Source organism: Coregonus clupeaformis, unplaced genomic scaffold, assembly GCF_020615455.1.
Source record: "Coregonus clupeaformis isolate EN_2021a unplaced genomic scaffold, ASM2061545v1 scaf0195, whole genome shotgun sequence".
NCBI classification, from domain to species: Eukaryota; Metazoa; Chordata; class Actinopteri; order Salmoniformes; family Salmonidae; genus Coregonus; species Coregonus clupeaformis.
In genome coordinates, this window is record NW_025533650.1 from 73,144 (window position 1) to 95,000 (window position 21,857).

General features: G+C 44.8%; 2 protein-coding genes across 6 annotated transcripts in view; both read right to left on the bottom strand.

Moving 5' to 3' along the window:
• The window catches only part of LOC121543164 (CUGBP Elav-like family member 3), a 43,843-nt gene extending 36,973 nt beyond the window's left edge, over positions 1-6,870 (bottom strand). For both annotated transcript variants that reach the window (XM_045214063.1, XM_045214062.1), the window contains exons 1-4: positions 6,229-6,870; positions 5,989-6,018; positions 5,464-5,693; positions 1,966-2,048 (exon numbers count right to left, since the gene is read on the bottom strand). In XM_045214063.1, the coding sequence (XP_045069998.1) occupies positions 1,966-2,048; positions 5,464-5,608 (228 nt within the window). In that variant the 5' untranslated portion in view covers positions 5,609-5,693; positions 5,989-6,018; positions 6,229-6,870. The remainder of the gene's footprint in view (positions 1-1,965; positions 2,049-5,463; positions 5,694-5,988; positions 6,019-6,228) is intronic.
• A 2,684-nt stretch (positions 6,871-9,554) lies between these two features.
• Positions 9,555-21,857, bottom strand: part of LOC123484095 (ADAMTS-like protein 4) — a 47,179-nt gene continuing 34,876 nt past the window's right edge. For 3 of the 4 annotated variants that reach the window (XM_045214065.1, XM_045214066.1, XM_045214064.1), the window contains 11 exons: positions 21,812-21,857; positions 19,182-19,366; positions 18,121-18,292; positions 16,962-17,195; positions 14,341-14,470; positions 13,994-14,198; positions 13,629-13,802; positions 13,265-13,432; positions 12,601-12,780; positions 12,303-12,450; positions 9,555-10,788 (listed from right to left, as the gene is read on the bottom strand). The exon at positions 21,812-21,857 is cut by the window's right edge and continues 159 nt beyond it. In XM_045214065.1, the coding sequence (XP_045070000.1) occupies positions 10,658-10,788; positions 12,303-12,450; positions 12,601-12,780; positions 13,265-13,432; positions 13,629-13,802; positions 13,994-14,198; positions 14,341-14,470; positions 16,962-17,195; positions 18,121-18,292; positions 19,182-19,366; positions 21,812-21,857 (1,773 nt within the window). In that variant the 3' untranslated portion in view covers positions 9,555-10,657. The remainder of the gene's footprint in view (positions 10,789-12,302; positions 12,451-12,600; positions 12,781-13,264; positions 13,433-13,628; positions 13,803-13,993; positions 14,199-14,340; positions 14,471-16,961; positions 17,196-18,120; positions 18,293-19,181; positions 19,367-21,811) is intronic. The other variant, XM_045214067.1, reaches the window with a different exon arrangement.

The following is a 21,857-nucleotide window of genomic DNA, read 5'->3' on the forward strand; positions in this document are numbered from 1 at the left end:
CCATAATTAGGAATGACCCCAAGATAGAACCCCTCACACCCACACACACACATGCGCACACGCACATGCACACACACACGCGCACACACACGCGCGCGCACACACACACACCTCAACCCTCTCAACCCCTCAGCTAGATTTTACCCAATCACATACACACAAAACCTGAGTATGAAAATGAGTTAGTGAGAAACTCATCATCTAGCTTAACAAGTGGAGTGAGGGAGGAATGGAGGAAAGGAAGGAGTGGAGGAGAGGAAGGAGTGGAGGTGAGGGAGGAGTGGAGGAGAGGGAGGAATGGAGGAGAGGGAGGAGTGGAGGAGAGGAGAGGGAGGAGTGGAAGAGAGGAAGGAGTAGAGGAGAGGAAGGAGTGGAGGAGAGGGAGGAGTGGAGGAGAGGGAGAAGTGGAGGAGAGGAAGGAGTGGAAGAGAGGGAGGAGTGGAGGAGAGGGAGGAGTGGAGTGGAGAAGAGGAAGGAGTGGAGGAGAGGGAGGAGCGGAAGAGAGGAAGGAGTGGAGGAGAGGAAGGAGTGGAGGAGAGGGAGGAGTGGAGGAGAGGGAGGAGTGGAGGAGAGGAAGGAGTGGAGGAGAGGGAGGAGTGGAGGAGAGGGAGGAGTGGAGGAGAGGGAGGAGTGGAGGAGAGGGAGGAGTGGAGGAGAGGGATGAATGGAGGAGAGGGAGGATCATCAGAGGAAAAGGGGGAGATGGAGGAGAGGAAGGAGAACAGTTTATGATTTGCTTAGGATCCCCATCAGCCGACGCCAATGGCGACAGCTATTCTTCCTGGGGTCCGAAGAGGGGACCTAACACTATGAAATTAAAATTAAAAGGGGGAGGCATAGGGGAGGAAAGTGGGGAGGTTGTCTCATAAATGACTGTGAAATGAGAATTTGAAAGGGGGGGGCTGAGAAGAGGCGAGGTCTTAGAAAGAGATTCTATAAGAAAAAAGAGTGAGTGGTAGAAACGGATGGAGAAAGAACAGCTAATACCATTCAATAATGTCCCACCAGGAATAGAGAGACGGAGAGGAACTAAAGAACGATGGGGTGATGGAGGGAGTTTTAAGAGGGCGAAAGAAGAAGTGGGGTGATGGAGGGAGTTATTGAGAAGGAGAAACAGTGACTGAGGTCATTTCTAAATCTGCTCCGGAGTGGGAGGAGGGTGGATGGCCGGATACGAAGGGAGGGAGGGAGGAGAGACAGAGGGCATGAGGAGGGAGGGGTGGAAATAAGGGATAAAAAACAGAGGGCAGAGAGAGAGAGAGAGAGAGAGAGAGAGAGAGAGAGAGAGAGAGAGAGAGAGAGAGAGAGAGAGAGAGAGAGAGAGAGAGAGAGAGAGAGAGAGAGAGAGAGAGAGAGAGAGAGAGAGAGAGAGAGAGAGAGAGAGAGAGAGAGAGAGAGAGAGAGAGAGAGAGAGAGAGAGAGAGAGAGAGAGGAGGAGAGAGAAAGAGAGAGAGAGGGAGAGAGGGGGATGATGAGACATGCAGAGAAAGAAGGTCGCATAACGATGCATGGAGGGAAACGCTGAACGTATAGGACTCACACTGACAGACAGAGAGAGACAAGTGAGAGAGAGAGAGACAGAGACAGAGACAGAGAGAGACGGACAGATAGAGACAGAGCAACAAAGATAGACGGAGAGAGAGAGAGAGAGAGAGAGAGAGACAGAGCGAGAGAGAGATCATATTATAGTGTCCCATGTTTAATGAACAGTGCCCTAACCCTGGCAGAGCTACAATACCCCACTGGAGAGTAGAACAAGACAAAGAAGGATGGGACAATTAATTAGTGAGATAGTCTAGTCTTGAAGTACTCCTGCAGGGCCAACGAGACAGTAGATACAACACAATGACCACACTGGAATTCCAAGGCTCTTCTCCATGACATTGTGTGTGTGTGTGTGCGTGTGCGTGTGCGTGTGTGTGTGTGTGTGTGTGTGTGTGTGTGTGTCATAGGACTTGTACTCACCCCCGGTAGCGTCTTCTGCTCGTGCAAAGCACTCTGGGCCTTCAGCGCCGACTCCCTCGCACAGTATGTCAGGAATGCACATCCTGAGAGAGACAGAGAGAGAGAGAGAGAGAGAGAGAGAGAGAGAGAGAGAGAGAGAGAGAGAGAGAGAGAGAGAGAGAGAGAGAGAGAGAGAGAGAGAGAGAGAGAGAGAGAGAGAGAGAGAGAGAGAGAGAGAGAGAGGTAAAGAGAAAAGGAGAAAGAGAAAGAGAAAGAGAAAGAGAAAGAGAAAGAGAGGAGGGAAGAAAGGTAACGAGAGGGAGGAGAGAAAGAATGATGATGAGATACTTGATGATGTCATCTTAGTTTGTTAGATATGTGAGAATAACAACTATACTGGATGGAGACTCCTGGGCATACGGACAGACATACAGGTTGATGCAAACAGAACACACACACATTGAACAGTCAATCTGTTTATATGTATCTATCTATCTCTCCTACCCTCTTCCTTTCCCTGTTCCTCTGTTATTTCCTTTCATTTTCAAGTCCATAATGTAAAAAGCAACTGGTTTTCTACAAGCCCCATAAACACAGTTAACCTACAGCTGACGAGGACACAACACGGCACAGCGCGGCTCAGAACAGCACGGCTCAGAACAACACATCCTTAATACCAAATACACCTCACATTCACTCTCTCTATCCATCTAACTCACTACTAAAGAACCACTCGCACTCTTTCCCAAACCTCTCTCTCGCTCTCATGTACCTGTGTGTAGGTAGAGCGGCTGGCCAGTGTTGTTCCTACACCTGTCACAAACCTGTCACCACCACTAAGACAACAGGCAGCAAGTTAACCAGGGCTGTTCTCAGAGTTGTTATACACACCACAAAGCAACATACTAGCTCAGAATGCTTACAGAACCACCAGCACTGACCAGCATGACTCAACAACACACACACAGACACATACACACACAGAGACACACACACATAAAGACACACACAGACACACAGAGACACACACAGACATAGAGACAAACACAGATACTGACATAGGGAGACACACACACTTATAACAACAGCAAGATTAGAACACCTCTACAAAGCGCACACACACACTCAATAGAAATTAACAATGACCCCCCCCCCTCCAAACACACACACACAGGACACTCTTAAAGATGGGCTTATTATGGCAGCTCTAAAGGTGATTCTCCAAACTTGAGATTGTCTCCCTCTCATCAGGCTTGAATCAGTAGGCTTACCACCCCATTATACTGATTGGAGAAACGGGTAAGCTGTTACATAACACACCCCAGGTCAGAAAAATGGGTCTACCTAGTGTGTGTGTGTGATTGTGTGTGTGTATGTGTTTGTGTGTGTGCGTGTGCGTGTGTGTGTGCGTGTGTGTATGCGTGCAGGCATATATGTGTGTGACTGTATACTAAACTGGGGGTATGCCAGGGTTAGACAGGCAAGATAACACCCATCATCTGAACCAGTGTGACTTGGGGTCATGGCTTAAAGGCTAAGGGTCAGGACACCTGCTACTTAACAAGAGAGAGAGAGAGAGAGAGAGAGAGAGAGAGAGAGAGAGAGAGAGAGAGAGAGAGAGAGAGAGAGAGAGAGAGAGAGAGAGAGAGAGAGAGAGAGAGAGAGAGAGAGAGAGAGAGAGAGAGAGAGAGAGAGAGAGAGAGAGAGAGAGAGAGAGAGAGAGAGAGAGAGAGACAGACAGACAGACAGACAGACAGACAGACAGACAGACAGACAGACAGACAGACAGACAGACAGACAGAGGCCAGTGAGTATTTATAAGGAAATGCCAGTGTGATATCCCAATGTTTAACCTACAGATTGGACCGCATTCCATGTTTTCCCATTTAGGGAGATGGAGGCCTGGGACAGAGAGATAACCAGAGAGATCAGGCCGACAGTGATCCAAAAACCAACCAAGCTCACGACTGAGTACACACACGCAAGTGTGCACACATGTGCACAGACACTACAGGATTACAGAGTGTGAGCGAGAGAGAGCGAAAGAGAGCGAAAGACTGAAAGAGAGAAAGAATATACTCTCCCCTTCCCCCATCCTCTCCCAGAAGACACTGGTTGATATATGTGATCAGGAGAGGGTGATCCATGGTGACAGTGTTTCCATGGTGACCCATCATCAGACACATGCTAAACAGACAACCTACTCTACAGTGGACGTGTTTACATCAATGATAGTGCTACTACACCAGCATTACTATATACCTAGGCCAGCATTACTATCAACCTAGACCAGCATTACTATCAACCTAGACCAGCATTACTATCAACCAACACCAGCATTACTATCAACCAACACCAGCATTACTATCAACCTACACCAGCAATACTATCAACCTACACCAGCATTTCTATCAACCTAGACCAGCATTACTATCAACCTAGACCAGCATTACTATCAACCTAGACCAGCATTACTATCAACCTAGACCAGCATTACTATCAACCTACACCAGCATTTCTATCAACCTAGACCAGCATTACTATCAACCTAGACCAGCATTACTATCAACCTAGACCAGCATTACTATCAACCTAGACCAGCATTACTATCAACCTAGACCAGTATTACTATCAACCAAAACCAGCATTACTATCAACCTAGACCAGCATTACTATCAACCTAGACCAGCATTACTATCAACCTAGACCAGCATTACTATCAACCTAGACCAGCATTACTATCAACCTAGACCAGCATTACTATCAACCTAGACCAGCATTACTATCAACCTAGACCAGCATTACTATCAACCAACACCAGCATTACTATCAACCAACACCAGCATTACTATCAACCTACACCAGCAATACTATCAACCTACACCAGCATTTCTATCAACCTAGACCAGCATTACTATCAACCTAGACCAGCATTACTATCAACCTAGACCAGCATTACTATCAACCTAGACCAGCATTACTATCAACCAACACCAGCATTACTATCAACCCACACCAGCAATACTATCAACCTACACCAGCATTTCTATCAACCTAGACCAGCATTACTATCAACCTAGACCAGCATTACTATCAACCTAGACCAGCATTACTATCAACCTAGACCAGCATTACTATCAACCTAGACCAGCATTACTATCAACCTAGACCAGCATTACTATCAACCTAGACCAGCATTACTATCAACCTAGACCAGCATTACTATCAACCTAGACCAGCATTACTATCGACCTACAGCAGCACACACACTTGATCTTTAAATGGGTGTTTAAAATATTGCTAAGTGTGTGTCTTAATCTCCTGTAGCTGTAGGCCAAGCTGTGTGTGTGTGTGTGTGTGTGTGTGTGTGTGTGTGTGTGTGTGTGTGTGTGTGTGTTTGTTTATTTGTGGGTGTCTGTTTGTTTATTTGTGGGTGTCTGTCTGTCTGCCAGTGAGTAGTCTAGCCTATTTGTGTCGGGATTATTTCTACAGGTGGCTGGGTTCCCATTATTCGCCTACCTTTGTGCATGCCGGTGTATTTGTCCTTTATCACCGTCAGCTCGTAGATCTTCCCGAACTGTTCAAAGATCGGTTTGAGGTCCTTCTCCTCCAGATTCCGAGGAATCTGCCCCACGAACAGCTTGATCGCGTCGGCTTCCTTCATCAGGACACAGCGGTGAAAGCGACAGGCGCTCTGCAGGGTTCCGTGTGAGAAGAGCGGGCTGAGTGCAGAGCAGAGTCGGGGTCCTCTGGAGAGGGTTGGAGGAGAGAAAGAAAAGCAGATGGACATAAAAACAAGATATGTAAATATACGATAATCACAATAAACGATAATCATTGATTAATTGAATAAAACCAAATCAATATTTTGGGATTAATTCTCATGTCTTTTCAATATTAGCCTATTGACACAAACAATGGCACTTGCGCCTCTCATAAAAACTATTATGCAAATGATGATCAGCCAATCAAAAGATAATTACGACATTTAAATTGCAATAAAACAGAAATTACAATTAAATATCAATAAAACTGATATATTACCTTTAGGAAGTGAGAGTGTGTTCGGAGCCCCTGGGGAAAGGAAAATATATGGTTTAGACGGATAGATGAGCGCTATAGAGCGGCTGTGAGCGGTTTCTTTGTTTGGCCAGCTGTAGGTTACATACACTCATTGGATGTCAACGTATGGGGGCTCATCTCTTTGTCCGCCCCGGCTCAACATACACACAAAACACATGCGCACAAAAACACAACATGGAACGTTGGTTTTAAAAATCCTACCGATTTCAAGAGATTCTTCACTCCACGTTGTAAAATAATCCCCAGAGTAGTTTGAGATGATTTTGTTTATTTTTCCACGTTTTGCCGTGGCGTTGTTGTCTTCAGTGCGCGTCTCCCGTTATCCTCCCTCGGGGAATAGGAGGCTCAATGGGATTCGTCCTCCGCTCTTTGTGCCTATCGTGCCTATCACTCCCTCTCCCGGTTTCGAATCGGTAACAGATCAGTGGAGTTGCTGCTCCCGTTAAAGTCTCACGTCTTGGCAAGCGATCATCAGATCACATATCCCCAACCCCGTGCCTTGGTGATCCGTTATTTGCTCTCTCCTCTCGTCACGACTCTTGGTAAATCCGGTAAAGCCAGTCAGTCACTCTCTCAGTACTGCCCTGTCTGTTAGAATAGTCAAATTTCTGTAGAATTTTCCAGTTTACCGTTATTTCTGCAATAATTAGGCTACAAGGCTAAAAACTATTTATGCAGCAACCAGCTATTGATAAATCAGGCAGTCAATTTATATAGACATTTATAGGCTAACAAATATATTAAAATATAATTATTAATATCTAACGTTACCCTCCCGCGCTACCCCTCTTTTCCCTCAGTGTATAGGCTACCGTAGCTTTTGACGTCGTTTGCCGGTGTCTCCCTCTCTCTCTATCCTGCCCTCCCTCTCCCCCTCTCCCTCGAGCAGTTGACAGGCTGTGACGTAAAAGGCAGGGACCGTCAAAAACTCTACTCCAACCTTAAAAAGAAAACCCCTTTTATCTTTCGTAGGCGTAGCCTACATCTTTTAGTCCTGAAAGTAGCATATAGGCAACACTGTGGAATATATATGGACAGCTATTTCAGTTATCAAAACCAGGATTAGTCGACAATTTGTATAAGCGTTTTCAAACAAGCTCTTTGACTATTTCTACGTTAGTGTCCAGTGTGTGTGTGCTCGTGGACGGTGCCTTTAGTTCTGGAACGCCGTGCTGCCTATTGTTCTGGCCGCGAGCTCTGGCCGTGGTGCTGAAGCCTGCCATACTACCAGCGCGCGCGAGCTGCGTCACGACTACAGCTGCGCACACAACACGCACACGCCAGCCTTGAGGTTGCCTTAACCAGTTATCTTCTGCATGTTGAACAAAAGCTAAATTCGTAATCATATCCATGATGTGCACACATAGGCTAGCCTAATGTGCGATAGAAAAGGGAGAGAGCGAAAATAGAGAAGAGGATAGGCCTATACTACAGACTACATTGATCTAACAGTATGGGCTACCCTGCTGTGTAGACTAACCTACAATAATACACTATCGTATCAGCCTACTGAGGGAGGGATCCTCACCGCTCTGATACAGACAGGCACAGCAGACCTCTTCTGTCCATGGTCCTGAACGTATCATTTTTTTTCTTCTGCCACCCCCCTCGCGCTCGACGAGAGGAGTCAGGGTAATTTGCTCTGAAAGGTCACCATCTGCCTCCCACCACCTCGTATCCCCTTCTCCCCGCCTGCTGCCCCCCACCATTATATATCATCAGTTCACACACGCGGGGCCTATACCAGGCACAAGCCGCTGGATGGCACGCGCGGCCCACCCCGAGGATCTACACGGTATCACTGAGCGTAGCTATAGGCAACGGCACGAGCATACATGAGAAACTTTCATGGTGGTGTCAGAACTGGGGTCTTCTCGGTTTCTCTGTCGTCTGTGGAGTAGGCCTAGGGCTAGGACTAGAATAGGGCGAACTTGCCCCCTATAGACCCTGAATTACGGTCAGTTTGCATTTATAACCAGAATGGTGTCGTTTGTTCGTAGAGGAAACGTTATATCCATGAAGTCATATTAAGCTCGCTTGAGTTATTATCACAACCCAAACCAGTCTATTCTGAACAAGGGAAGACAAGTCGGCTACAGCTCTACAAGCACACAATACCGCCATCTGGCTACTGTTGAGGATCTGTAGGTCTACTTTCTTCGAATGTACTGAAGGTCTCAGCGGACATTTAGGCCTGCTAATTGGGATACAGAAAAGTGCACAGAATAAAAAAAGGCAAACCATTTTCTGGTTTCAATTTTTATTTCTAATTAAGTTTGTGATAGCATTTTCCACACACTCATTTGCCTTTTTCAAAAGAATACAAAATCCATATACTTATCCGCAATAACATCTGATCATAAACTCTGGCAAGGTAGCAACAAAGGGAATTTGCTTCAGCTCCTCTTAAGAAAAAAAATAAATTACATTTATTTTTTTAAATAGATAAATTACTATCCTTTTTTTCTGTCTTTTTAATATAAAACATTTTGTTTCTACTAAAAACAATTTGAGACATGAAAATGACATTCACAGATAGACTCATACAAGAAAATACCCACTGCTGCATGCTCACACAAACAAACACAAATAGGCAACTACACAGAGACAGGAAGACAAACACACACACACACACACACACACACACACACACACACACACACACACACACACACACACACACACACACACACACACACACACACACACACACCATCCAAGGGTAGCAAAATATAATTTGTCCTTCTTTATATGATGACTGAAAAATATGAATACTTTTATATGAATTTATGCATACAGTAAACATGTATGCCTAAAATTAAAATCATACCACAATATAGGAGATATTTATGTATATGTATATTAAGTATATGTTCACACAGAAATATAGACACACAAATATAATATTGACTACAAATATACACATCGTTCACCTGTGGAGTGTGTGTGTGTGTGTGTGTGTGTGTGCTATAGACATAACATACAGTAACATGTTACAACTATGTCATAAGGTATAGGGGCAATATCCGTAAAAAAATAGCTTTGTTTAAGTCAAAGACAGAACCCTTTTAAACGTTTTCAGTAAAAACACAAATTAGTTAGGGAGATGTTCCTTGCTACTGTCACAACTTGCTCCTTTGGGAGTTAAAGGCCCAATGCAGTCAAAAACGTGATTTTCCTGTGTTTTATATATATTTCCACACTATGCATTTGGAATAATACTGTGAAATTGTGAAAATTATGATAATGCCATTTTAGTGTAAAAGCTGTTTGAAAAGACCACCTGAAATTTCAGCCTGTTTTGGTGGGATGGAGTTTTGGCCTGCCATGTGACATCACCAGTTAGTTAAGAGACCAATAAGAAAAAATAGTTTCAAACCTCTCTGCCAATAACAGCTACAGTAGTTTTCAGTTTTCCCTCCTCCTCAGACCACTCCCAGACAGTCCTAGCAAAATTCTTGCTTGAGAAATTGCTCTTTGCTAAGAAGCTATATATTTTTTGTTGTTGACCATTTTAATTGAAAACATTCACAGTAAGGTACTTAATTGTTACCCAGAAATGATTTGATATTGAGATAAAAACGTTTGCATTGGACCTTTAAGACACAGATTGCTCTTCAGTATATTGTGGCAAATGAATGCATAAATGAATACTATGTTATTTCAATACCTACCTTTCTTGAACATATTGATAGGTCAGATGATACAATTGAAATGTCTCAGGTAGTGGCATATTTTCTGTATGTAGGTTCAGTGTAACCTTGGCTGAGACCTGAACACTGGTATTAGCTCTCAGGGGTAATGCCTTGGCTTTAGTTCAGTGGGCTAACAGTCTTGAGGCACAGGTTGGATACTGGACAGTCACCAATAGACCCAACAGTCGTTTCATTCTACCCCTGCTTGTTTTCAGATTGGGGGCGTTCTCAGGTTATGGACATCTCTCTACTATTGTCCTTTAAAAATAGGTAACTTATACTAGGCCACCATTTTACATTTTGGTATGTTTCACCAAATGTTGATGATGCTGTATAAACACTGAGGAGACATTTAAAAGAGGTTTTTGGCATATAGAACACAAACATAGAAAACATACATCATAGAAACTTCCAGCAGGTTTTGAGTGAACACTGCTATTGGGTTATACCTTCTGGGTCCCATCTAGCATACTAGCATACTACATAGTATGCATAGACAATACTTCACCTCACACTAAGTAGTATGCAAGTTTGGCTACTGGGACAGTGCTCTGGACCCAGGTCCTGGGTGTACATACATAATCCATAGCATCTCTCAGCAATGGAAATAGAAAGAGTGGACATAGAAATAAAATATGTTCCAAACCATGGAGCTCTGTACAATGTCATTGGCACATTTTTGCATACGCAGATAACCCATAAAATGTATGAAATGTAGTAAGTAACAAATTAAGTCACATTCCAAAACATCCCTTCTATAACGGCCGTACATCTGGCCCGGAACACAATTCAATCCCCACTTTATGTGGTAATATATCCACTCTACCCACTCCATTTCTATGGTCTGATCATTTCTATGGTAACCTGCACTTTGACTTCTAACCCTTAACCCCTGACCCCTGGCTGACCTCAGCTGGAAGCCTGTTATTGGCTGGTCAGTGCCTCTTGGCCCGCTGAGCACTCTGGGTACATGAGGCGCAGCAGGCAGTCTTGTAGTAGGAGTAGACACACAGTCTGGCCTGAACCACCATCACACAGTTATGACGCCGGTCCCTGCAGTTCTCATCTACAGAGAGAGTAGAGCAGAGGAGCGGGGGAGTGGGAAGAGGGGAGGAGAGGGAGAAAGAAAGTGGTTAGAATTCAAATGCTACAAGCAACACACACTCACACATACAGTGCCTTCACAAAGTATTCACACGCCTTTACTTTTTACACATTTTGTTGTTACAGCCTGAATTTATAATGGATTTTGTGTCACTGATCTACACACAATACCCCATAATGTCAAAGTGGAATATTGTTTTTAGACATTTTTACAAATTAATAAAAAATTAAAAGCTGAAATGTCTTGAGTCAATAAGTACTCAACCTTTTTTTATGTTAAGCCTAAATAAGTTCAGGAGTAGAAATGTGCTTAACAAGTCACATAATGAGTTGCATGGACTCACTCTGTGCGCAATAATAGTGTTTAACATGATTTTAAATGATTACCCCATCTCTGTACCCCACACATACAATTATCTGTAAGGTCCCTCAGTCGAGCAGTGAATTTCAAGCACAGATTCAACCACAAAGGTCAGTGAGGTTTTCCAATGGTTCGCAAAGAAGGGCACCGATTGGTAGATGGGTAAAAAATCAAGCAGACTTAAATATCCCTTTGAACATGGTGAAGTTAGTAATTCAACTTTGGATGGTGTATCAATTCACCCAGTCACTACAAAGATACAGGCGCCCTTCCTAACTCAGTTGCTAGAGAGGAAGAAAACCGCTCAGGGATTTCACCATAAGGCCAATAGTGATTTTAAAACAGTTAAAAAGTTTAATGGCTGTGATAGGAGAACTGAGGATGGATGAACAACGTTGTAGTTACTCCACAATACTAACATAAATGACAGAGTGAAAAGAAGGAAGCCTGTACAGAATAACAAATATTCCAAAGCATGCATCCTGTTTGCAACAGAATAGAGCTAAGCACAGGCAAAATCCTAGAGGAAAACTTGGTTCAGTCTGCTTTCCAACAGACACTGGGAGACAAATTTACCTTTCTGCAGGACAATAACCTAAAACACAAGGCCAAATGTACACTGGAGTTGCTTACCAAGACGACATTGAATGTTCCTGAGTGGCCTAGTTACAGTTTTGACTTAAATTGGCTTGAAAATATATGGCAAGACTTGAAAATGGCTGTCTAGCAATGATCAACAACCAACTTGACAGACCTTGAATAATTTTTTTAAGAATAATGGGCAAATATTGTACAATCCAGTTGTGCAAAGCTCTTAGAGACTTACCCAGAAAGACTCACAGCTGTAATCACTGCCAAAGGTGATTCTAACATGTATTGACTCATGGGGTTGGATACTTATATAATAAAGATATATTAGTGTTTTATTTTCCATAAATACAAATATTATTATTTATTTTTTGCAGTGACATTACAGAGTATTTTGTGTAGATTGTTAATAAAAAATGACAATTAAGTCCATTTTAATCCCACTTTGTAACACAAAATATGGAAAAAGTCAAGGGGTGTGAATATTTTCTGAAGGCACTGTAAACATACAGTACACACACACACACCTGCGACCTGTGGACTGCAGGGTATGGTATTGCAGGGCTGCTCCTGGTCAGGTTTTGCTGTAAGGGAGCATTCTGGGCTGTGCTGTTTGTCAGGTGTGAGACACCGTACCTCTCTGACCTGTAGCCCCTTACCACAGGAACGAGAGCACTGAGGGAGAGAGATAGAGGAGAGAGAGAGAGGAGAATGGTCAACATCTTTCTCATGATCAACAACCAACTGCAATCCAAGGTCGTAATTATATTATCTTCTCTCCTCCCTCTCTCTTCTCCTCCTTCTCTCCTCTCCTCCTTCTCTCACCGCGCTCCACTCCGTAGTAAACCACTGAGGCTGACATGCTTCCATCGCACACGTCTGCACCGAGGGAGGCTTTTCCAGCTGGGCACACTGGCTGATCGGTGCCACTTTGAAATCTGTCCCCATCTTCTCCACACAGATGATGTCCCTTCGCTGGGTTCCATTCCCACATGGAGCGCTACACTGGAGGAGGGAAGAGAGGGAGGAGAGGAAGGAGGGCGAGAAAAGAAGAGAGGAGTGAGAGGGAAGAGAGACAGGAGAGGGCAGTGAGAGGATAAAAGAAGAGAGGGAAGAGAGAGGGGAGAGAGGGAAGAGAGAGGGAAGAGGGAAGAGAGAAGGAAGAGAGGGAAGAGAGACAGGAGAGGGCAGTGAGAGGATAAAAGAAGAGAGGGAAGAGAGAGGGAAGAGAGGGAAGAGAGAGGGAAGAGAGGGAAGAGAGACAGGAGAGGGCAGTGAGAGGATAAAAGAAGAGAGGGAAAACATGTTATTTTCTTCCTATTCATCTGCTATTACAGTACTATGCATTTCTTTTTTATATGTCAATATCTACCCATCCATTCCAATAAAGCATTATTGAACTGAAATGACTGATTCTATTGGTAACAGTATTGATGGATGACTGCCACACCCCCTCCTCTCTCTCTCTTTCCTATCTTCTCAGGCTTACCTGACCCCAGGGGCTACTGTACCACATGTAGGTGAGAACACATGGACCCCCGTTACACGCCTTCATGTCTGCTGGTTTGTCCCCCACACACTCTCCTCCCTCTCTCCCTCCACGGGTCAGACACAACACCTCTCTCCTCTGAACCCCTGGACCACACTGGGCTGAACACTGAGACAGAGAGAGAGAGAGAGAGAGAGAGAGAGAGGGGGTGGAGAGAGAGAGATGGGGGTATTAGAGAAGTTACTTAGTGTATTGATGTAGGATGAGCATGTACTGCATGTGTGTCCGTGTCCCTATGTCTGTGTGTGTATGTGTGTGTGTGTGTTTGTGTGTGTGTGTGTGTGTGTGTGTGTGTAGTACTCACAGTGTTGGACCAGCCAGTGAAGTACCAGTTGGTTACACAGGGCCCCATGTGACAGTCCTCACTTCCTTGTGGGCGGAGCCTGGCGTTACACTCCTTGTCATTCACCATGCTGCCATGGTCACTGACACAGCGGACATTACGAGTTCTCTTCCCCATGCCACAGTCCACTGAGCACTGTTGAGTTCAAATTAGAATGTTAGGAAAACCTACAATAGAACAAAGACATTGGAGAACATAATGGAACACATCCTTTAGACGAAACCAATGGATACACACATTCTCATAAAATGTCAAACTACCCATTCCCCAGTGTGAATATTAACATACCCCCCTGCCACACACTCACACACACTTTCTATACTCACAGAGCTCCAGTTGGTGCCTATCTCCCAGTGTGAGCAGAGTCGTAGCTGGCAGGACTGGGTGAGGTCAGGTGGGGTTAGGTTGGAGCAGCGTTGTGGTTGAACCATGGTGGAACGGTTCCCAAAGCTCTGTCTGCACTGAAGCTGTCTCTGCTGTACTCCCATACCACACGACACACTGCACTCTGACCACGAGCTGGCCTCGAAGCTACACACACACACAGACACACAGAGACACACAAAGACACACACACACACGCAGAAGAGAGAGAGATGAGAACAGGGTTAATACATATATACACTATACACTATGCTTAATGCTTATGGCTGTTCATTGAACACGCACTCACAATGCTGGGCAGGGGTGTGTGTTACAGGGCTCCTCCTCTGGGGCGGGTCTTGCTGCTGAGTCACACTTCCTGTCTGGGACTTCCTCATCAGTATGGCGGTTAATACACAGGATCACCCTGTACTGGGACCCTGAAACACATCATCATCACCATCATTATCACCATCATCATTATCACCATCATCACCATCGCCATCCCTACCATCAGCATCAGTACCTCGTAATGCTCCAAAGCAGGGGTGTCAAACGTACGGCCCGCGGGCCGGATCAGGCCCGCGGGCCGGATCAGGCCCGCAAACGGGTTTAATCCGGCCCGCGAGATGATTTCGAAAAAAAATAAATAATAATAATGTAAATAATTTTTTTAAGTATAAAAATGCGCTGCAATTTTTCTATAAAATAAACTGCTGTTCCAATTGCGTCCACTGGATGGCGCAATAGCAATTGTGTTAAGCAAGCAAACTGTTTATACCGGGGCAGAGCAAGTAGGTCAAGCACGTGCAGCCAATGAGCTACTTTGTTTTGCCCGCGATATTTATTACGGCTTCTACTTTTAACATTATGTGCTTTGGCACCCTCATTGCCCCAATATGTCTCTGTCAAAAAAGAGAAAAGTGGACGCAGAGTGCAGAGTGTTCCAAGAAAAATGGTCATCCTATTTAATCACGGAATTGAATGGGAAAGCTGTATGTTTGGTGTGTTCAGAGCATGTTGCAGTGCTGAAAGAATATAACCTTCGGCCGCCACTATGTGAGTCTTCATGCCGACAAATATGACAACTTTCAAGGACAGCGGAGATGAGAGAAGGTGAATGAACTGTTGGCGGGTCTGAAGAAACAGCAGTCTGTGTTTACTCACAGCCGAGACATCAGTGACGCTGCAGTGAAAGCTAGCTACCTCATTGCTAATGAAATCACAGTGGCTTCAAAACCATTTAGTGAGGGTGAATTTGTAAAAACATGCATGATGAAGGCAGCGGAGATTGTGTGCCCTGAAAAGCGGCAGGCTTTTGCAAATATCAGCCTGACAAGAAACACAGTTGCAGACAGGATTTCCGATCTTTCAGTGGATTTGGACAGCCAGTTGAAGCAAAAAGTAAAGTCATTTATTGCGTTTTCGGTTGCAATTGATGAAAGCACGGACATTACAGATGTTGCACAACTGGCCATTTTTTCATCCGCGGAGTTGATGACACATTGACCGTCACCGAGGAGTTCGTGGAGTTGGTGCCGATGACAGATACAATGACAGCAGCTGATATTTTTTTTGTGTTGCAAGTCATTAAAGATGGATAACGTCATGAAGGTGGTCATCCAAACTGTTAATTTCATCCGATCCAGAAGCCTGAATCACCGTCAGTTTGACAGCCTTCTCAGAGAGAAAGACCACATCTATGGCCTGCCATACCACACTGAGGTAAGATGGTTAAGCCGAGGTGCTGTGCTGAGGCGTTTCTTTGATTTACGAGAAGAAATTGAACAGTTCATGGAAGAAAAGGGCAAACCAGTGTTAGAATTTCATTCCGCAGAATGGAAGCCGGACCTTGCATTTATGGTGGATGTTACAGAGCACCTGAATAACTTGAACAAACAGCTGCAAGGGCGCAACAAAGTTGTCACGCAGTATTATGACAGCATACGTTCTTTCAAGTTGAAGCTGTCATTGTGGGAGACGCAACTTGCCGGTGGTGATGCAGCTCACTTCCCCTGTCTGAAAAATGTGTGCGCGACCCAACATGTGGCAGACATGAAGCGGTTCAAAGATAAAATAACTGGACTGTTACGGGAGTTTGAGCAACGCTTTCAGATTTATGTTTCTATGTTTTTATGTTGATGTGCTATTGTTTTTAATTGATTTTATTTTATTTGTATATTTAACCTATTCTTGACTGTGGTTCTTGCACTTGTTTGGGGAACAGGATTTCATTATTTTTATCTACATTTCTGCCTGAGAAATGACACCCTGATATAGTTCTGTGATCTGTGAAACAGTTCTGTTAATCACTGAGGCATTGTGTGTTTGTGTGTTCTTTTTCTTTAGAATTTTCAAATAAACTTGACGTGTTTTATGATTAATAGTGATGTTGTGCTTGTACTATTTTGGACACACTGTCCTCATGCTCCAGCTTTATGTTGTATGTTGATCGTATTAAAATAAAAAAAACTATCTGAAGTTGTTGTTTTTAAGTTATATATACCATGATTTTTCCGGTCCGGCCCACTTGGGAATAGATTTTCCTCCATGTGGCCCCTGAGCTAAAATGAGTTTGACACCCCTGCTCCAAAGAAATCACTGTTTCAGTTCAACAGTGTTCCACTTCCCCTTAATAACCACAAGGGGGAGATGTAACACAGCAAGCCCCTGTGTAGTATGATGAAGTTGTAGCCATTAGACACTGATCTAAGGCCAGTTTTGTGTTTTCCCTCCTTATGGTAAAGGTCAGGATTTGGGAGCATTTTGCTGAACCTAGAACTGTATCAGCAGGCAACTTCTACACACAGCGAACTATGATTATAGAGACGTACATGCATGTGCACACACACACATGCACACATGTGTATGCCCGAACACACACACACATACATACACATACACACAGTCCAAGTCTTTTTGAACTCTGACCTTTGCCACAGGAAGTAGTACACTCAGTGAGACTGCCCCTCCTCCATACGAAGGGTGACTGTGTGTCGAGGGGCAGGTCTGTACGAGGTGGGATTCGAGCATTCCGATTGGGTACCGAGCCTCGGGGGCGGGAGCTCTCAGCTGTCCATCTGTCTGCGGAAGAAGAGGAGGAGGAGGAAGAGGATGAAGAGGAGGGAGGAGGGATAGGGTCTTCCACTGTTACAATGAGATAACCTGAGAGAGAGAGAGAGAGAGAGAGAGAGAGACAGCGGCAGGGAGGGAACAAATAAAAAGAGAGAGAGTGAATCACTTGTTAGAGCTGATGATGTATAAATGATGTCATGGTCACGAGAGGTTTTTAGTTTCAGACACATCCTCTCACTTCTCTCACCCCTCTTACTCCCCTTTCCCTAACCCTCTCTCCCTCTAACCTCTCCCCCCATCCCTAGTCTCCAATTCCCTCTCCCTGCTTCTCTCACCCCTCTTCACTCACCCCCCTTCTCTCACCCCTACCGCTCTCACCCCTCTCCTCACCCCTCCTCACCCCCGGCCACACCCACACATCTACAGTACACTACTAGACTGTCTCTAGTCTGGCTTGGATTAGTTCTATTTACTGTCAATTACATCTAGAGAGTTGATATATCATTCCTTAACATTAGACACTCTCAGAAAGAGAGAGAGCGAGAGAGACTACTTGGACTGTCCTGTATACTGTTGATGTATTTCACAATATTCTCTATAGATACATCCATAACGCTCCCAATGATGGCTTTCACAATGTTCAATAACACATCTTTATTCATAAGGGACAGCAACAGAGAACAGAGTGTGACATCATCCCAGGTTACTTCCTGGTCCTATTCCCTGACGATCTACTTCCTGGTCCTATTCCCTGACGATCTACTTCCTGGTCCTATTCCCTGACGATCTACTTCCTGGTCCTATTCCCTGACGATCTACTTCCTGGTCCTATTCCCTGACGATCTACTTCCTGGTCCTATTCCCTGACGATCTACTTCCTGGTCCAATTCCCTGACGATCTACTTCCTGGTCCTATTCAATGACGATCTGACCCGTCACTATCACACAGCTTTATAACTGAACACCACGGGAAAATAACAGGGGGAAGAGAAGAAAAGAGGAATGTCAGACTTACTAGTGTCTCTCAGGGGCGCCCTCCCTCCATCCCTCGGTCGTTCCCTCTCTACTTCTCTCTCTCTGGGCCTCTCTCTATCTCTCTCTCGCGGCCTCACCCTCTCTTCCTCTTTATTTTCTGTTGGGATGTAGAATTCATAGTCGATCCCTGGATTCTGCCTATGGAAGATGACCTGGAGAACAACAGAGAGAGAGAGAGAGAGAGAGAGAGAGAGAGAGAGAGAGAGAGAGAGAGAGAGAGAGAGAGAGAGAGAGAGAGAGAGAGGGAGTAAGATAGAGAGAGAGAGAGAGAGAGAGAGAGGGAGAGAGAGAGAGAGAGAGGAGAGACACACAAAGAGAGAGAGAGAGAGAGAGCGAGAGATAGAGAGAGAGAGAGAGACAGAGAGAGAGAGAGAGACAGAGAGAGAGAGAGGGAGAGAGAGAGAGGGAGAGAGGGAGAGAGAGAGAGAGAGAGAGAGAGAGAGAGAGAGAGAGAGAGAGAGAGAGAGAGAGAGAGAGAGAGAGAGAGAGAGAGAGAGAGAAGGAGAGAGGGATGGAGAAATAGATTTCAAAAGGTGCAATGTGAGGTAGAGATTCACTGTAAACTTCCAGAGGTTGTCTAAATGTAATCAGCTTCACTCTGCATTACATGGGTCTTTGGCGGCAACATTTCATCTGCCATTTTCACATCTTTAGAACCTCTATCTTTTCACATCTTTATAATTGCTATCTTTTCACACCTTTAGAACCGCTATCTTTTCACATCTTTAGAACCGCTATCTTTTCACATCTTTATATTCGCTATCTTTTCACATCTTTAGAACCGCTATCTTTTCACATCTTAATCCCGTTTTAAATTGTCAGGACTTCCGCCGAAGCTGCCCCCCCCCCCCCAGGATAATGCTAGTATCACATGCTCCTTCTTCATGTTGATCTATATAAACTACAGGACAACATAGCCTGGGTGAAGACATCTAAATGTAACACAGGAGCTGAGAGATATATCTAGTGATTTAATCAACAAAAGTGTGTGTGTGTGTGTGTGTGTGTTTGTGTGTGTGTGTATAAGTGTGTCCTACTCACATATAGCGTCAGTTGTGTGGTGGTGGGTCCTGGAGCTGTAAGGGTCTCTCCTCTGTCCTCCTGCCCATCAGAGAGAGCCCTGGGGCGGGTGTAGGTGAAGGTAGTCCCCCCTGCCTCGTAGTCTCCTGGAGGATCCACCGCCCAGCGCCCATTCACTACTGATACACCTGTACCACTACGTAGGGCTGGGAGGAGGAGGGAGGGAGGGGAGAGATGGAGGAGGGGGGAGATGGAGGAGGGGGGAGGGGATGAATAGAGAGAAAGGAGGAAGGGGAGAGAAGGGGGAGGATGAAGGGAGGGTTTGGGTTTGGTTTAAAGTCATGTTTAGTCTAAAAATATACATACACAAAAATAGACTCAAACACACACATATTAGACACACATAGACACTGACATACAGTGGGGGAAAAAAGTATTTAGTCAGCCACCAATTGTGCAAGTTCTCCCACTTAGAAATATGAGATAGGCCTGTAATTTTCATCATAGGTACACATCAACTATGACAGACAAATTGAGGAAAAAAAATCCAGAAAATCACATTGTAGGATTTTTTATGAATTTATTTGCAAATTATGGTGGAAAATAAGTATTTGGTCACCTACAAACAAGCAAGATTTCTGGCTCTCACAGACCTGTAACTTCTTCTTTAAGAGGCTCCTCTGTCCTCCACTTGTTACCTTTATTAATGGCACCTGTTTGAACTTGTTATCAGTATAAAAGACACCTGTCCACAACCTCAAACAGTCACACTCCAAACTCCACTATGGCCAAAACCAAAGAGCTGTCAAAGGACACCAGAAACAAAATTGTAGACCTGCACCAGGCTGGGAAGACTGAATCTGCAATAGGTAAGCAGCTTGGTTTGAAGAAATCAACTGTGGGAGCAATTATTAGGAAATGGAAGACATACAAGACCACTGATAATCTCCCCTCGATCTGGGGCTCCACGCAAGATCTCACCCCGTGGGGTCAAAATGATCACAAGAACGGTGAGCAAAAATCCCAGAACCACACGGGGGGACCTAGTGAATGACCTGCAGAGAGCTGGGACCAAAGTAACAAAGCCTACCATTAGTAACACACTACGCCGCCAGGGACCCAAATCCTGCAGTGCCAGACGTGTCCCCCTGCTTAAGCTAGTACATGTCCAGGCCCGTCTGAAGTTTGCTAGAGTGCATTTGGATGATCCAGAAGAGGATTGGGAGAATGTCATATGGTCAGATGAAACCAAAATAGAACTTTTTTGGTAAAAACTCAATTCGTCGTGTTTGGAGGACAAAGAATGCTGAGTTGCATCCAAAGAACACCATACCTACTGTGAAGCATGGGGGTGGAAACATCATGCTTTGGGGCTGTTTTTCTGCAAAGGGACCAGGACGACTGATCCGTGTAAAGGAAAGAATTAATGGGGCCATGTATCGTGAGATTTTGAGTGAAAACCTCCTTCCATCAGCAAGGGCATTGAAGATGAAACGTGGCTGGGTCTTTCAGCATGACAATGATCCCAAACACACCGCCCGGGCAACGAAGGAGTGGCTTCGTAAGAAGCATTTCAAGGTCCTGGAGTGGCCTAGCCAGTCTCCAGATCTCAACCCCATAGAAAATCTTTGGAGGGGAGTTGAAAGTCTGTGTTGCCCAGCGACAGCCCCAAAACATCACTGCTCTAGAGGAGATCTGCATGGAGGAATGGGCCAAAATACCAGCAACAGTGTGTGAAAACCTTGTGAAGACTTACAGAAAACGTTTGACCTGTGTTATTGCCAACAAAGGGTATATAACAAAGTATTGAGAAACTTTTGTTATTGACCAAATACTTATTTTCCACCATAATTTGCAAATAAATTCATTAAAAATCCTACAATGTGATTTTCTGGAAAAAAAATTCTCATTTTGTCTGTCATAGTTGATGTGTACCTATGATGAAAATTACAGGCCTCTCTCATCTTTTTAAGTGGGAGAACTTGCACAATTGGTGGCTGACTAAATACTTTTTTTCCCCACTGTACCCAGGAAGACAGACAGACACAGACGGACAAACACAGACAGTGTAGTCTCATTAACAAACAGTAGACAGGCAAACACACACACCGCACACTCTTCCATTGGACACACACACGGACACACGAACCACACACACACACACACACACACACACACACACACACACACACACACACACACACACACACACACACCGCACACTCTTCCATTGGACACACACACGGACACACGAACCACACACACACACACACACACACACTCACACTCACACTCACACTCACACTCACACTCACACACACTCACACACACACACACAGTTTAGTCTCATTAACAGGCAGCAGACAGTAGGCAGACAGACACTCTGTGTCTCTGCTCTATGCCTCTAAGGACTGTAACAATAGCAGCTTTATCTGAGGTTAGTCTGCCAGGCCAAATAATTCACACCAGACTCCCAGGCCAACATAACAATGCCAGCCCAGCACACACACATTCACTGGCCAAATGACATTCTCAAATCTACATTCTTCTCAGTCTCCAACGACTCGACTTCACTAGTAGTGGTCTTCAGCTTTGGGACTCTATGGCACTGGTTTACTATCTCTAGCCTGACAGGTGTGTGTGTGTGTTACCCAGGTAGTTGGAGCTGGCGTGTCTCTCTGTGATGTTGATGGCAGT